Consider the following 16,030-nt stretch of genomic DNA (forward strand, 5'->3'; position numbering starts at 1 on the left):
CATTTGATAGAAATGATGAGAAAGCACAAAAGACATTTTGCTCCCCTGACTGTGTTCCAACCTCTCATGTTGCTGCACTTTGTCAGCCTCATTTGCTGAAGTTGCAAGCTTGGTGGAGGAGGAACTCTATTTTATTTTGTCTTTGCAGAGTTCTTTGTGCAGTGCATCCCCCCTCAGCTGGTTCTTACTCATTGCCATTATGTTGCTGATAAAATCGTACAAATGCAGGGTTGGAATGAAAGGGGGAGGGTGTCCCTTAAAGAATCTTTGGCATGCTTAGTGTTTGTCATTGTTTCCAATGACTTTCACAGTCCATTCCCAGTAATACATCCCAGTATACTTCATGCAGTCCTTGACTACACTGATGGTGTAACTGAGTAAGTTTATGTCCCACTATTAATTCCTGCCCTTTTCCTCAGTACACTTCCAGGTCAGCCAGTCCTTCTTTTACAAGTACATTAAGCTTTTTCTCTTTAAGTTAATTCACAGATGCCTTTATTGAATTTCATCTCACTGATTCCAGACCATTTCTCTTCGTTACCAAGATCTCTTTAAATGACACTCTTGTCCTCTAAAGTGCACAGAGCCACTCACAGCTTGGTGTCATTTTTGGAGTTTGCAAGCAGGCTGGCAATTCCATCAGCCAGGCCATTAATGAAAGTATTAGAACCAGACTCATTCATGAGGTCTCATGAGGGCTTACTTAATACATCCTCCCAGGTTGTTAGCAAATCATTATTACAACATTTTTTTACTTTTTTTTTTTAATCATCTCAAAATGTCCAGTATTTTTCTTAGATTCTATTTCTCTTGTTTGCTTCTGATGGGACTCTGTGCAGCCATATTAAAGCCTTACTCAAAGTCAATGTGGATCATATCCACTCTTCCCACCTGGCCAATTACACTGTCAAAATGGAAAACAGATTATTTGATATTTATTATTTGCTCCAATCAAACAGATATTGGCTGTTCCATATACGGATGCTTGTATATTGACTCTTTTTTTTTCCAAGATCTTTCTGGGTATTGAACTTGAGTTAGATTTGTCCATAATTCCTCTAGTTGGTCTTGCTTCATTTTAAAAGGCTGTGTAGTCTGTTTGCCCTTCTGTAATGTTTTGGGATGTCACCTGTCATCTACAAGATCTTGAAGAGAACAGCTAATTATTCAGAGATGGCTCCCTCTAGTTATATAAGCACTGCAGGGCAAATTTCATCAGGCCTTTCTGACTTGATTACATCGGGCTTAACTAAATATTTGTTAACCTGCTCTCTGTTCTAGCCTACATCCCTACTTACATTGTTGTCAGTTTTGATTTGTGTTGAGTCTCTAGTCAGCATCAACTTTCTGTTGTGTGTGAAAATGAAGGAATGGAGGTATCAGCCTCACCTGTCTTGTGCTTATCTTTTCTTCCCACTGTTTGACCTGTCCTCCTCCTCTCTCTCAGATTTCTAATGTATTTATAAAACCTTTCTCATTGCTTTTGATGCCCTTAAGGTTATAACTCACCTTGCCCTTTATCTGTTCTGGTTTTGTCCCTACATGCCTGTGCTGTCTATTTATACGCTCCCTTAGACCTTTGTCCTGTTTCAACTTTTGTCCAATTCAGTTTTGATTTTCAGGTCATTAGTGAGCTCTGAATGCAAACATATTGGCCTCTTAACATCTTTTGTCTCAGTTGGAATTGTTGTACCTTTTTTTTTTTTTTGTCTCTTTTAAAATGGTCAGCAAACCTGAATTCCTTCCCAGGGGGGTGTTACCTGCCAGTTCCCCCAGTGCACTTCTTTGAAGTCCATTGTCTTTATTCAACAGTTCCCACTCTTTTATTTTTTTCCATGGAAGAAATACTGAGGTTCCTGGAGGAAGTAGTTAGCTGCCAATGGCAGAGAGAAAAGTGAAAATTGCTCATGCTGGGTACTTCTGTGATCTTTCCTAAGAAGTGAGCTGTGCTTCAGAAATAGATAACATATCAATATGTAGCATTCTAAGGAAAGGTTGCAAATTTTTTATTTTTTTTTTTTCCCGTTCTCCTTTTAAACCTCATTACTATAATGAAGTTTGAAAACACCTTGTGATCCACCTCGGGTCAAGTGCATCGAAGTAGAGTTATTGGGAAAAATAAGTGAACTCATTTTGTGCAGTGCCCTTCTATTCACTCTTGGGGTTGGAAAGAAAAACCACTTGCGTTGCAAGAGCAACTTATATAGAGAGCCTTTGAACTAATGTTCCTGCTCTGCTTGCCTTGTCCTCTGAGTATACATGCACCTTTGCAGCTAACATGTTTGTAATCTATATAAAAACATGCTCTAGCATTTCAGAGAGAGATTAGCAGGATGAAATACTGGCAGGCGCCAAGAGGGAAAAAAACCGCTTGTTTGTTTGTTTAAATATTTTACTGTGGAAGACTGTTAGATGTTTCCCTTTCTCCTTTTGGGAGTGTTACGGTAACCATCTGAGGCTTCACTCTGTCTTCTTTTCTGCACTCAGTTCAGCCAGCACCCACATAGTTCCTTCAAATACTATGAAAGATAAATGATGCATTAATGTGCATATATGTGCACTTCAAGCTATGAGCTTCCCTTGAAAACGAGAGCTTAACCTGCCTCCTCCCGGGCCCTGGTTAGCATTCCTCATGGTACCCTGGTGTTTAGCGTTTACCTGAAGCTTTTATTGCGAAAAAAAGTGTAAGAACTCCACCGAGAATTAGAACCGAAATTGGATGTAATCCATGTTTGCAAATTCCTGTTTTGATCCCAGGCTGCATTTGCACACCCACTGGCCCTAAAACAGATAAGCAGGGAAGGCAACAAAGGGCATTGCTGCTCCGCCTGTAACCTCCCAGGATCCTTTGCCTTTCCGCCAGTCGTGTGACAAATTAATAAGTGTTTGTATCTCTGCAGCACCCGTGGCCTGCACGGGCGGGTGCTCTCAGTTCTGAAGGGCTTTTTGTGTGGTGATGAGCTTGAAAGCTTTTTGATATTCATGGTGTGTGGGCATCCTCCCGCCTGTTTGCTTTGGGGAATCCACCGGTTGTGTTACGGTGACCGGACATTTCACGGGCAGTTCAGACTGTTGCTGTTTATTGAGTTGAGAAAGTGTAGCTGGTGGAACTGCTTGTAGTTGTGCAAAAAGTACTCAGAAAGATGCTAAAGTAAAAAAAAAAAACACAAAACCAAAAACTTGGTTTTAATGAATAAATAAATTCCTGAAGAGCTGAACTTTCAGGGGTTTTTTGGGGGGTTTTTTCGTGATGTTTGGCCTGGTGAATGGCAGCATTCCCAATAGCAGCAGAGATTTGGGATGTGATGCTATATGGGGAAAAAATTAAGAAAATAATATGAATTCCTCTCATTGGCCATCCAGATACTTCATGTTCTGTAAGATATTCTTTTCCCCAAAAAGTTTCCTCTGATCATCTTTTAAAGATTTTATTTTCATTCATAACATTTGATTTTTTTAATTTTTTTTTTTTTATTCTAAGATATCTGCAACATCTTACTATCGTAATCTAGTAAGGGAAGGAAGCTGCTTATTCCTCCACTACAGCAATTGCCTTTTACAGCCCTCAAGCATACATTAATTTCTCTTTGAACACTTTCCATTTACCTCTATTGATTTGCCTTGTTTGATTTCACTTAACATTTCCTTTCTTCTCCCATCCCTTGTTGCTGAATTCATCAACTTAATAATTTTATCTTTTTGATCTTGTGTTAGCCCCAGTTATTATCCAAGCTGTAGTTTAAATGCTGAGTCTTCTGTACCACTCAGAAAAAGTAAAAATAGTGCTTTTTATGTCAGTCTGTATCCTGGCTGTCCCAAACCGTCTAATAGGGGATGGAGGGGATCAAAATGCAATGCTGGGTGTCTCTCAGGTGGGTTGTAGGTAGCAATAAGAGTGAGATGAATTCAGATGTAGAAGTTGGTTATCTACCTTAAAATCAGACCCATGGAAGTGTTGATTTTCTTAGGAAATCTGTAAAGGTGACAGCTCTGATTGTGTAAACTCTGCCTGAGATATCCAGGAAAATAGATATTTACCCAAACTGTCAGACAACACGGCAGAGGCAGGAGAGGGCAGTGAGAGCTGAGGCTGTTTTTCACAGGGATTCATGTCAGAAAGACAGGCTGTGACAAGTGATTTCCTCTTTCTCATGGCTAAATTAGTTTTTACACTACCCATGGACCCACTCTTGTGTAAGATATTATAATGGCCTAGATATGTGTTCCTTTGCCTAATCTGAGTGTGTTTGTAATTGGCTTTCCAGCCCGAGTACCACCATTTAGCAGTAAATAGTTATCTTTCTATTCCCTCCTTACATTTTAACTACATGTTATATTTTACAAAGGTTTAGAAAAGAGAGGAAATTGCTTGACAAGGATATGTCCCAGATATCATACTTATCTTTTAATGACTAGATAAATCAACTTTTTTATTCTTTTAATATTCTCTGTTTCCCTCCAGGTCTTATTCTTTACGTCTTATGTCCCTTTATCAAGCTTCTTTAGCCATCTTAGTTCCTTCTCCCTTCATCTTTCCTGCTGCTGTAAAAATTTCCCCAGTGCTTTTCTTTGACTGTTTTTCCTCCTCGTTAAGATCCTGCACTGGGGTTTTCACTCCCACATTCTTCACATCAGTATAAACAAAAAAGATCATATGTATCAGTTCCTTCTCCCCATTGCTCTCTGTCTTTCTGTGGACTTTAAAAAAGATCAAAATATTACAGCATTAAAGGCACAGAAATACTTCGGTGGAATATATTGGACCAGTAATGGAAGAGCTAGTCCCATGGATAAAAGAAGGTAATTTGGAGGTGGAAAAATGAAATGCTGAAAGGGTAAGACCCTCAGACTTTGCTGGGATCTAAGCATGCTCAGGAGCTCTGAAAAGTCAGGCCACTTTATTAGATTAGAATAGACTATTTCAGTTGGAAGGGACCTACAAAGATCATTAAGTCCAGTTGTCTAACCAGTGCAGGGCTGACCAAGTTAAAACATTATTAAGGTGTTGGTGCAATCAAATTGTTCCATGTGAAGCAGCAGTGGCTGTTGCCCCACGTCCCTGAGCATCTGCCAGAGAAGAAAGGACAAGGATGCAGTGGTGCATTGTCAGTGGCACTGTGAGAGTCAGCACAACAAAATTAATACCATCTGTATCCCAATTAAATTCCACTGTTTATGACAGAGTGCACCACACACCAGTGGCATTCATTCCAGGGGCTGCAGGAACTCTGGGCCTCTTCTGTGAGTGGGCACGTGGCAATTGTTGCATATTCACAGTGGGAAACAAATGTCACTGAGTTTTGTCTAATAGCCATAGGTAAGATAAAGCCCTCAGATTTCATGCACTGGCCTTCCTGAATGAAGCATGCCGGGTTTGGCTCTCTTTGGTCTTGTTACAGCCAAAATGTGGTGGGAGTTCAGACTCTAACTGGGATATTAATTCCGTGAGAAAGGGATGGCTCAGGTGCTGCGGATCCCTTTTGTCATTCGCAAGACGAGCAGAGGGTTGGCAGAACTATGTCATGACTGTTTTGTTTTCAGCTGGTTTGATTTGCATTTGTTGGCTGCCCTCTGCCCTGTGTAAGTCCATGAAGCGTTTAATCATACATTCAGCTCGGGCAATAAAACCCCGCATCGGTTCTGGTATTAATTGATTTTGGAAGTCAGCTGCTGGACTGGAAGTTACCATCGAGCTCCAGAAGTGAGAGCCTGATTCAATTGTTGGGTTTACAGAACGGATTTGAACATTTGGCAGACCCTCTTTGGGGGATGGTTGTTGCTTAGTGGTGCGTGAGAACCCTGGAAGCCCTCCTTGCACAGTCGAGTCATTAATAACACGGGCTAAACTATGAGCTCCTGATTGTCAGGCAGGGTGGAACAGGGGTTATCACTCACAGGCATCATCAGCAGAATTGACTATTGAGAGCTGCATGGATGAAGCAGGACCACACAGCTTGCAGGCTCCTCCTTGGACTGTGGGCAAGGGCAGCAGTGCTGAATGACAGAAGAAGGGTGGTTTTATTGGTAGTTCTGGCCCCGGTGCACAGTTGCAGGGGCGTGGGAGAGCTGAGGAAAAAACAAGTGCAGAAAGGAGGAACAAGCCTTGACTGGTTGATAAGACTGCACAATTTGGGCAATCCAGCCGCTGGAGCTGCAGCTGGAGGACCTTGAGTTTGAGCCAGTGCTGAAACTGTGAGAGGGCAGAACAACCCGTGAGTGTGGGAGCACACACATGCACACGTGTGCTGGGGTGGAAAGATGAAACTGGAGTGTTGCCTTGAGCTGCCTCAACCAGGTGACATATTGCACCAGCTCTGTTTGTTCCTTTGATTTCCAAAAAGGTACCAGTATGCTCAGGAAAGATTAAACTGGTTTTGCATCTTGTTGGTGTAAAGGATGGAATGTGAAATGGGTTTTGTGGCAGTTATATTCAGTAGGCCCTTGTGAGCACCGCTGTGTGTGATTTCCCTTGTAGCGTATGGCATCTGCTGTAGAGCAGAGTTTTACAACAGCAAAGGAAGCAAATTACTTTCTTCTGATCTCAGATAAGCAATTATGATAAACTAATAGTTCTGGTGCTCTTTTGTCCCTGCTAGTAAAAGCAGCTCACCCTTTCCCCCTCTCTGGCTGGTGCTGTGCTTGCAGGGTACCAGGTCGCCTATCGCCTGGCCAGCAGCAGCCCCAACAAGTTCACCACGGTGGAGGTCGGCTCGACAGTGCGGCAGTTCACGGCCACAGACCTCACCCCGGAGTCAGCCTACATCTTCAGGACATCTGCCAAGACCAGGCAGGGCTGGGGGGAGCCCCTGGAAGCCACGGTGATCACCACCGAGAAACGAGGTAACGCTTCCAGCCGCGGGTTGAGAGCCTTCCTGTGCCTGCCTTGGAGCCTGTGCTGTGCTTAGGGGAGTTTTAATAACAGCCCACAGCCTGTACACCTCCTCCTTCTCACCCTATAAACCTGCCCCAAACCATAGCAACATCATGATTTGAGAAAGCAAGACAGACTTTTATGAGGCACAGTTCTTCTAACCTGCCGGGCTGTTGGAATTGATTTTTCCATCAGCTGCTATATTGGCCATATGCAGCCTCCTTTTGCAGTCAGATGGCTTTTTTTCAGCTCTCTCGTTTTCTAGAAAGATTGCAGTCTTAAGAAAGTAAGTGATGGATGAATTATATTGATTAAGGAACGCAAAATGAGAGGCAGTGGTGTTGCAGAATTTCTCCACAGCTCCTCCATTGTACCTCAGCCCTGACCTAATGTGTCTGTAATTACTCTGGCCTTTCACTGCCACACGCTCGAGCAGAGCGTTTGCATCTGGATTGCCCAGACCTTTTCTGTTTCTTCCATCAGCCATTAAATGGTTGTTTGCATTCTGCATCTCCGGTCAAATTCTGTTCTGAAGGGAATCTGCTTGAAGTCAGCATTTATACACGTCTATAAATGAAACCAGATGCTTAGATACCAAACGTATCAAAATGTGAAAGACGCGTAAGGTATTACAGGATCTGCTCTGCATCATTGCTTGTTTTTAATGCTTTGGCTCAAGTAACTGCTCCTTTTTCCAGCTTTAGAACAGATCTCTAGAGCTGCCAGATAGAAAAATTGCATTTTCTACTTGTTCATGAAGGTTTGTTTGGTTGTGGGGTTTTTTTTAATTCAGAGCTAAAAGAGGATATTTTGGTGAATATGTTGGTGGAGAACAGGAGGGTGGGTTTTCCTCTGGTCTTACACCATATGCCACGTTTCACTGCAAAGGATGTAGCTGGTCCCTTGAGCTGACAAAGTCAAAAGCAGCCAGGGTAACTTTACCAGTATCACTGGGTTTTGTGCGACGTGCTGCTCTGACCCATGGTGCTGTCTGGATATTGATCTTTAAGAAAACTACTCACTCAAAAGTCAAAACCATGCAGCTTGTGTGATTTATAAAAATCACTGTTCAGAGAGAAGCACACTTCAGCAGGTCAACAGGGCAGACCTCCTCAGATGTCTTTCAACTATTGTTAGAACTTTTACATGTGCTTCTAGGCCTGGTCTTAGTTCTTGCCCCATTCTTGCACTATAATACAACCAGTTATATTTACTTTTAGTCCTTAAAATGTACCTACTAAGTAATCTTTTGTTTAAAGTCCTTTCTACACCTTGCAAATCATTTAGGGCAAGAGTAAGGATTTCCCATTGTATTTGTCCGCAATGTCTTCCCTGTTGTTTTCCTCTAACGCTTCTAAGGAGAGAGGGCATTGGTCTGATGCTCAACCACCAGCAGCAAGAACCTGTGAGGTGCATTTCAACTACTTCTGGCCTGTGTGGTTGGAGTTAAAATTCCCACTGGCATAGCCCTCTAGGTCATGTGCAGCCTTCTCAGTGCATAACAGTGCAGTCCTCAGAGAGACAACCTCTGGAGCTGCATTTGAAACCTGAGAATGCCTCTGCTAAAGATACTGTCCGTCAAAGAGATTTATCTGCTCAAGGTTTCTTCCACCCTTGTCTGATTGCAGTCAAAGGGGAAGTTCAAAGTCCAACGTGTGGAAGCTTCAAAAAAACCCACCGTGCCAAATAAAGTGGAGTCTCAAAGCTCAGAGCCTCTCCTTCTCAATAAAATGTGCTCAAATTTCCCAGACCTTGCACGAGGATACACAATAGCTCGAGTCAGAACTCCCGGCTCTGCTGTGGGAACAATGATCCCTTCTTGCTATCAGTGCTTTAGGGTTATCTTGAGAAGGCAAGTCATAGTATAGTATGAACCCTTTCTCTTTTTGATGGACAGCTCTGCTGAGTCTCTACACATGCTATGGAACCAAGAGTTAACTGAAGTGATCCCACGTATAAAGTGTAGGGAGAAGAATGTGTATTCTCACATCAGCAAGAATATAAGAGGGATGATAAAGAAATTTATCCAGTGTAGCTATTCTGCTAACAAAAAAATTAACCCAAAACTTGTATATATGACAGTAAATATTCTAGAGTAAAAAGATATTTTATTTCCATTAGTAAAAATGCATTTGAGATCCTTGTAGTCCTCGATACTGAGGTAGACAGACACAAAAATTCCCTTGAAAATTAGCAGAATTCATCACTTGTGTCCTTGTAAATTCCTTGGATAAGGAAAATACAATTTTTTACGTTTTACAATGATGCCTGTGATTTATAGATCCCAAGTTATATTGTGGCTGTGTTCTCCAGAGGTTCTGCTGCAGCGCTTTGAATCTACACATTGATACTTCAGAATAATCAACACCAGTGTTCAGGCAGAACTGAGTCAGAAAATGTAAATGTAGCAAGAAATTAAAAGTAGTCCATAGAGTCATGTGGACTGGTACAGTCAAGCCTTACATTCCTGCACAAAACAGCTCACCTTAGCATTTGCTTGTGGCTAAACTCCCATAAATAAACTCTTTATACTAATGGTTTTGTACAAACAGTCAGGGAATATATCTTGCAACACAGAAGATTTTAAGATCTCTCATTAGCAGCGGAAGGAAACCAAGCCGTGGGAGAGTGACTGCAAGATCTGACCTGCCCACAGCAGCAAAGCATATCAGCAGAGTTTATAAAATCCCTGCATGACACTCACTTCCTTGGATGGAATAACCTGCATACCTGTCTCAGCCTGTCAGTGTAAGGCACTGACCTTTTGCGTTGTACTGCGGCTCGCAGGCTGCTGGCACCCAGGGCTTCCTCCAGCTAATAGCTTACAAGTCTTTGGGCACTGATGTCAGCAAGAGCAGGCTGCAGAGAAATGCCAGAACACACAGAAAATGGTTTTAGGCAGTGGCAGGGAGATGAAGTGCTCGCCATGTGGAGCTGTGAGGAACCAGGCAGGCAGAGGTGTGTTTATGGAAACAAGTGCTGATGAAGTTGAATTGAATTGCTTCTCAAAAGCAAGTCACTGCGGTGTCTCCAATCAATTTTTGCTTTATTACATGCCACACATTTTAATCAGAATCAATAATCTTCATGATAAACAATTAAACAATTATTCCTCACTCTATAGAGTTTCTCTATTGAAATCGATGGAGTGCTGAGATGCGGTGACGGGAAAGGAGATCTGTAATGAAACAGTTGGGGACTGGCATGCTTACACCTGCATTACCATTCCCTGCTCATCTCAAAGGTGTGCTGGTAATTACTCTGGAGGGATCTCCCTCAGCACAGGCTGATTTGACTTTGCAGGTTCAAGGTTAGTGGGTACGAAGGGAAGAGCTGGGAAGCTCTGGAAGTGACCTGCAGCAGGTGCTCCAGCCCCAGCTCCCCACTAGCTCCAGGCTGGAGTTTGGAAGCAGCAGCACCAGGAGCTGCTCATGGTTCCCAGATCCTCGCCAGAGAGGGCTGGTGCAGGAATTCAGTATCAGCTGTGTGTGCTTGTACTCTGCAACACAACAACCTGTTCCAGCTCATCCCTTTCTCTCCTTTGTGTGTCGACTGGGCAGCAGCTGGGGGAAGAGGATGCTACATAGCACAGAGAGAACAAAGTCCCTGGTACCAAGGAGTAAGAACAGGTTAAAAAGTGAGCTGATTTATAGGAAAATTCTTTCAAAAGAGCTACTGCAGCCAGAAGCACAGCTGAGTTTCATTAGAGATTGCCTTGCTTTGCTTGACTGCCAGTCCTGGTGATTCTTCCTTAACCTACCAGGCCAAGATCCCCCTCAAGTTTGAGATTCACTGCTAGGAAGGTGTATATTCAATGCTGACCTTTGATGCAGGGAGATAAGAGTCAGTTTTAGTGCTCCTCTTTGCAGGAGAAGGTTAAGGAATGGGGTGGTTATATACTTCGTGGGGCAAATCCAAAAGTTCAGTCTCCTGTGGCATTACCACTATGAAAATCTGATCAGGCTGTCCCATTTTATGTTGTCTGGAATTTCCTCTCAAAGCAGTACCAAATTATGGTTTAATTGCAGAACGACCAGCACCTCCCAGGCAGGTGATGACCCCCCAGAGCGACGTGTCCTCACGGAGTCTGCTGCTGAAGTGGGTCCCTGGAAGTGATGGATCTTCACCGATCCGATATTTTACAGTCCAAGTGCGAGAACTGCCCAATGGAGACTGGCAAACCTACTCCTCCTCCATCAGCCACGAGGCGACGTCCTGCATTATCGAAAGGTACCATATGATCCCGGGCTAGCATAGAAATTCCCACACTTTCCCAGGAGTTGAGAAACCAAAACAAGCATCACTCAGCTTCACAGCCTTCTTGGGAGGGAGAGAGGTTAAGTGAGGTCACTGCTCCCATTTTAGAGGTGGTGTTATAAACAGCAGTTGAGAGATTTGCTGAAGGTCACGCAATAAATCTAATTAAAGCTGGACTGCAGTGCATCTTTTTGAAGCCCTTCCTGGAAGCTCAGCACCGCAGATAACACCACTCAGGCTAAATCATATGTAGCTACACAGTGCTCTGTAAAATACAACTAGTTAAAAATCCTTTCAGTACTGACTGATGTTAAAATCCACTCTGAATGCTGCATTGCAATTATCTCTATATAAGCTTTTCCAGATGAAATGAGAGCCATTTTTATCTGTATTTTCCATACTGAAGTTTATAGATAGCATCAGAATGTTTAAACTTTGTTATTCAGGCTTCATTATATCTTCAGCAATGCTAGTGTAATTAAAGTCCTTGTAACATTGGCAAAAGTAATTGAATGTCTGTGAGCAGGTACTTGTTTTGCTGTCCATTTCCTCTGTTGACGAGCTGGTACAAATCTGATTATTTCTAAAAAGCCATGAGCTTTAGGAGAATCAAGTATTCAAATCATTCAGATACAGATTTTTCAGGCCAGTTATAAAAGCAGCAGTGGCTATGGTTTATGACAGCTCACTGGTCCTGTGCCAGTATCTTTCCAGTCAAAACCTGTAAAAACAAGGCAACCATCTATGTCATTTAGACTTGGCATTGACATGACTGAAAACAAAAGATTGGAAACAATGATTCACGTTATTCAAGTTGCTATAGGTAAGTAATGGTGTCCTAATAGGGTGGCACTGCTTAAAGAGATTTCTTCTGCTCCTTGCTAAAAGCTTTTTCCTGTGGAAGTCCGGAAGAGTCGTAGATGTGAGAGTGCTGCCCATCAGGATGCATTATCCTTGATGTTTAATCATTCCTTACAAGTAACTTTACTTGGGTTTGCAGTCAGTGTTACATCTGCCAGCGGATGGCTAGACACTACCAATTAATTAGCTAAATCCCCTGTAAGTTACAGCTCTGCATTTCAAGCCTCTGCCTGTGACTCCAAAGGCAGCCTCCCCCTCACCTTCCCCTGCCAAGCCAAGACAGAAGCATCTCTGTGAAGGTTGTGTCAGCTGGAAATCACTCTTTGCATATCTTAAAGCACCACATAGATAAAAGAGCTGCAGGGAACCTGTTGTTGCTGTCTTTATTAAATAATCCAGGTAATAGCATTAATTTGAAATTCAGTAGGAACAAAATGCACTGATCAAGTGCTGTGGTGTAAGGGATTAGTCAGGAGGCTGATGCTCTGAATTCCAGTGCCTGCTGTGCACTGGCCAACCCTGGGCATGTTACCTGCCTCCACCTGTAATCCCCCTCCATGCTCTGAGGATCAGTTTTGAGGATATCTCAGCAAAGCACCTTGAAAGCTAGGTTTTGCACAGCCATGCAGAGTTTGAATAACAGCACGGCTTGTCCTTCCCAACAAGCCCCATCCATCGGCTGCTCCGTAAGTTGCAGCTTCATGTCTGTTTTCTGGCGCCCAGTTCTGTGGTGAATCCAGGAATGTGTTTGGGAACTGAGGCCAGTGGACATCTGAGAAGATGCTGATGGCAGCAGGGGTGCAAACAGCCCCACGTCACGAGGAAGCTGGGGGAGGCCGCAGAGAAAAGGCAATGGGGAGAAGAGACAAACTGCTGAATGACTTTGGTTGGCAATGGGCAGGTTCTCTGTAGAGGCAAGTTGTGCTGATGTGGGGAGGTTTCATCCCTCAGCCTTATTTTTTACATTCCACAGCTTGAACCCGTTCACCTCTTACAAGCTGCGAGTGAAGGCAACCAACGACATCGGGGACAGCGACTTCAGCGCGGAGACAGAGGCGGTCACGACGCTGCAGGATGGTAAGGCAGGAGGAGCTCCACGGGGTGGGCACTTCCCAGGGCTCCTGGGTCTGCTGGACCCACTGCAACGTGATTTCCACTGGGACTGTGCAGTGAAAATAAACAGCTGATGCAGGTTTGTCCATAGGAAGTTGATACAGGTAGCATGAGATATGGCTGAATTAACAGGCAGCCTCAAGTGTCCTGCTGTGCCCTCTGACAATGAATCATACTTTCAGGAGTCTCAAAATGGAATTAAACTTCGTTTGATTGGCTTCCAAACTCTGCACTAACCATTATCTTTGCAGAAATTGAATAATTTACAAGAGATCATTAAAAATAAATGTAGAACCTTGCATACATTTGAAGAAGTTTCTTCAGTTGTTTTCCCTCACAATCCACATCAGTCTGCAATATGGCAAAATTGCTGAGGTATAAGTAAGAAAGAGTGTGGAGCTCCTGGAAACATGAGCATTTAATCCTGCAGATCAGGACTAATAAACTGTGAATGACATTGACAAGGCTTTTATTTTTAGCCTTAGAGATCAGCTTCTAATTCCTTGATTGTATAAAGTCGATGCCTGAATGCAGAAGTAGCTCTGATGTCTTAAATAGAGAAAGGAGCTCTGCAAAGTATGAAAAAGCATCAGTATGTACTGTTACCCTGGAAAATTGAGTAATACTGGGATACATACATATATAAATATATATATATGGGTGTTGTGAGGTGAGGGTCGATCTCTTCTCCCAAGTAACAAGTGATAGGACGTGAGGAAATGGCCTCAGGTTGCGCCAGGGGAGGCTTAGATTGGATATTAGGGAAAATTCTTCACTGAAGGGGTTGTCAAGCCCTGGAATTGGCTGCCCAGGGCAGTGGTGGAGTCACCATCCCCAGAAGGATTTAAAAGACATGTAGATGTGGCACCTGGGGACATGGTTCAGTGGTGAACTTGGAAGTGCTGACTTAATGGTTGGACTCAATGATCTTAGAGGTCTTTTCCAACCTGAACAATTTTATGGTTCTACATACATGGTACTAGAAATTCTTCAGGATTTCTTACAGAGCAAGGAATGAGGACACCGAGATATAAAAGCAGGAAACCATTTTGCAAAGGAGCGTTTAAAGACTGTGATCTTGAAATCAGAAAAAGAGAGGACACTGCTCAGGAGCATCTGAAGCTAAACAAGAACCCATGTAATACCTGAGCAATGTGCCAAGCAGCCTTTTAATGACATCCTGACTCTCCACCTTCCTGCACAGCCGCTGCGGGATCGGTGCGGGCTGTGACTGCGCTAATGAGGCAGCACTGACTCACTGTTTCGGAATTTAAAGTTTTATTTTAAATTCTCTTTGAATTTAGCTACAGTGAATCCAGAGTTGTGCTTGGCCCTCCTCACAATGCGACGGGGGAAACGCTTTGAAAGCTTCTCACCTCCTCAACAAACTCAACATTTATTCTGCTGAGCGGACCCGGTGCTGCCACCAGAGCATTGTGCTGTGGAGGGCTGTCAGCTCCTGATAAGCCTTTGCCTCCTGTGTTTGAGCTGCTGTGGTGCCTGTATGTGCTACAGGCCATGGGCACAGGAAGGGGTTAACCTGTGGTAAATCAAGCTGCCCTAACTAGAATAATATGTGACTATTTGACACAGACTCCTAAATAGGAGATGGGCTTGCCCCAACTGTGGCATAAATCTCACAATCTGGGAGCAGTTTGCTCACGCTTTGGAGCCCTCACACAGCTGGTTTAACTTGCTTTCAAATGGGCACCCAGTGGTTTGCGAGCACTGGCTGCTGCAGTTTCCTTCAGGTTTATGCCCTCAGTTTTTCTTGTTCCTGCTCAAGCTGCCAAGGCCACAGGTAGAGCAAGGGATGTAGAAGAAGTGCCTGGCTTCTGCCTGGGTTCCAATATCCGTATCCACCACACTGCTTTTGAGACCCACCACGTAGCAGTTGGGATGGAAGATTTTCTTCAGCAGTGAAGAAGGAGAATCTGAGAAATAAAAGCTGCCTCTTTTCCATCCTCTTGCCCTAACTCTTTTTGTTTCCTTTTTCCCTCGTTTAGTTCCAGATGAACCACCCAGTTCTGTGTTAGTGACTCCCCACACGACTTCCTCTGTCCTTGTGCAGTGGCAGGTAGGTAAAATGAAAAAATGTGATATTTCTGGAACAGATTTTTGGTTGCTTTGACTTGTTGACCTTAATGGTACATTGCCAGGGACATTTTCTTGAGCTGGAACTATTGTAGTAAAGTTTAAGGACTGCAGCTACTTCCTTATTTTCCTGACCTAGCAATGGACGGAAATTTCTGGCAGTTGCTTTTACTTTTTGCCCCATGAGAAGTTTGGGAGGTAAAGGAGTTTCTGTAGCCATGTCCAAGGTCATTACTTGTCAGATTCTCCTGTCCTTTTGTTGATGTTGATAGATGTGCATCTTTACATGGAAAACATTCCATGGAGTGCAGCGGCGGTAAAATCAGGTAATCAAAAGCTCCCTTTGGTTCACATCGTGTCTGGCCTCCTCCTGCTGCTGAAATGATCAGAAGCCCGAGATCAGTGCCTGAGATCCCATTCATACCTCTGAGGAACTCCAGGTGCCCTTTTGGCTCTTCGAGAGAGAAAAATCGAGACTTCTTCAGAGAACAGAAAGAAAGAAAGTTTGAGCTCTCCGTGATCCCTCTGAGCTGGACGGGGAACTATTCATGCCAAGTCTGCATTTTATATTGGCATTTCCTCTGCCTCCCTTTATCTCTCAATCCTGGCCTCCTGAGAGATGCAGGAACATTTTGTGACCCGGTGCCTGAGGCTTCTTTTTGCAGAGTGGGCATTAATAGAGGGAACCCAGTGGGGTGTACTGCATGTTATCCATAACCTATCCTGGAAAGCCTCTGCCCACCCTGCTCCCAAGACAATGTCCCCCACACATAATAAGGATAACTTTGGACAGATTGCATTATAGTGAAAAATGTACATATGCGTTTACAGTAC

The 16,030-nt window shown here is 43.5% G+C and overlaps 1 protein-coding gene across 6 annotated transcripts in view; it reads left to right on the top strand.

Moving 5' to 3' along the window:
• Positions 1-16,030, top strand: part of SDK1 (sidekick cell adhesion molecule 1) — a 396,182-nt gene that overhangs the window by 324,723 nt on the left and 55,429 nt on the right. For 5 of the 6 annotated variants that reach the window (XM_032703881.1, XM_032703884.1, XM_032703882.1 and 2 more), the window contains 4 exons: positions 6,646-6,840; positions 10,900-11,101; positions 12,963-13,066; positions 15,109-15,179. In XM_032703881.1, coding sequence (XP_032559772.1) covers positions 6,646-6,840; positions 10,900-11,101; positions 12,963-13,066; positions 15,109-15,179 — 572 coding nt within the window. Of the gene's footprint in view, positions 1-5,219; positions 5,318-6,645; positions 6,841-10,899; positions 11,102-12,962; positions 13,067-15,108; positions 15,180-16,030 lie in introns of those variants that run through there. The other variant, XM_032703887.1, reaches the window with a different exon arrangement.

Source organism: Chiroxiphia lanceolata, chromosome 16 (genome assembly GCF_009829145.1).
Source record: "Chiroxiphia lanceolata isolate bChiLan1 chromosome 16, bChiLan1.pri, whole genome shotgun sequence".
NCBI classification, from domain to species: domain Eukaryota; kingdom Metazoa; phylum Chordata; class Aves; order Passeriformes; family Pipridae; genus Chiroxiphia; species Chiroxiphia lanceolata.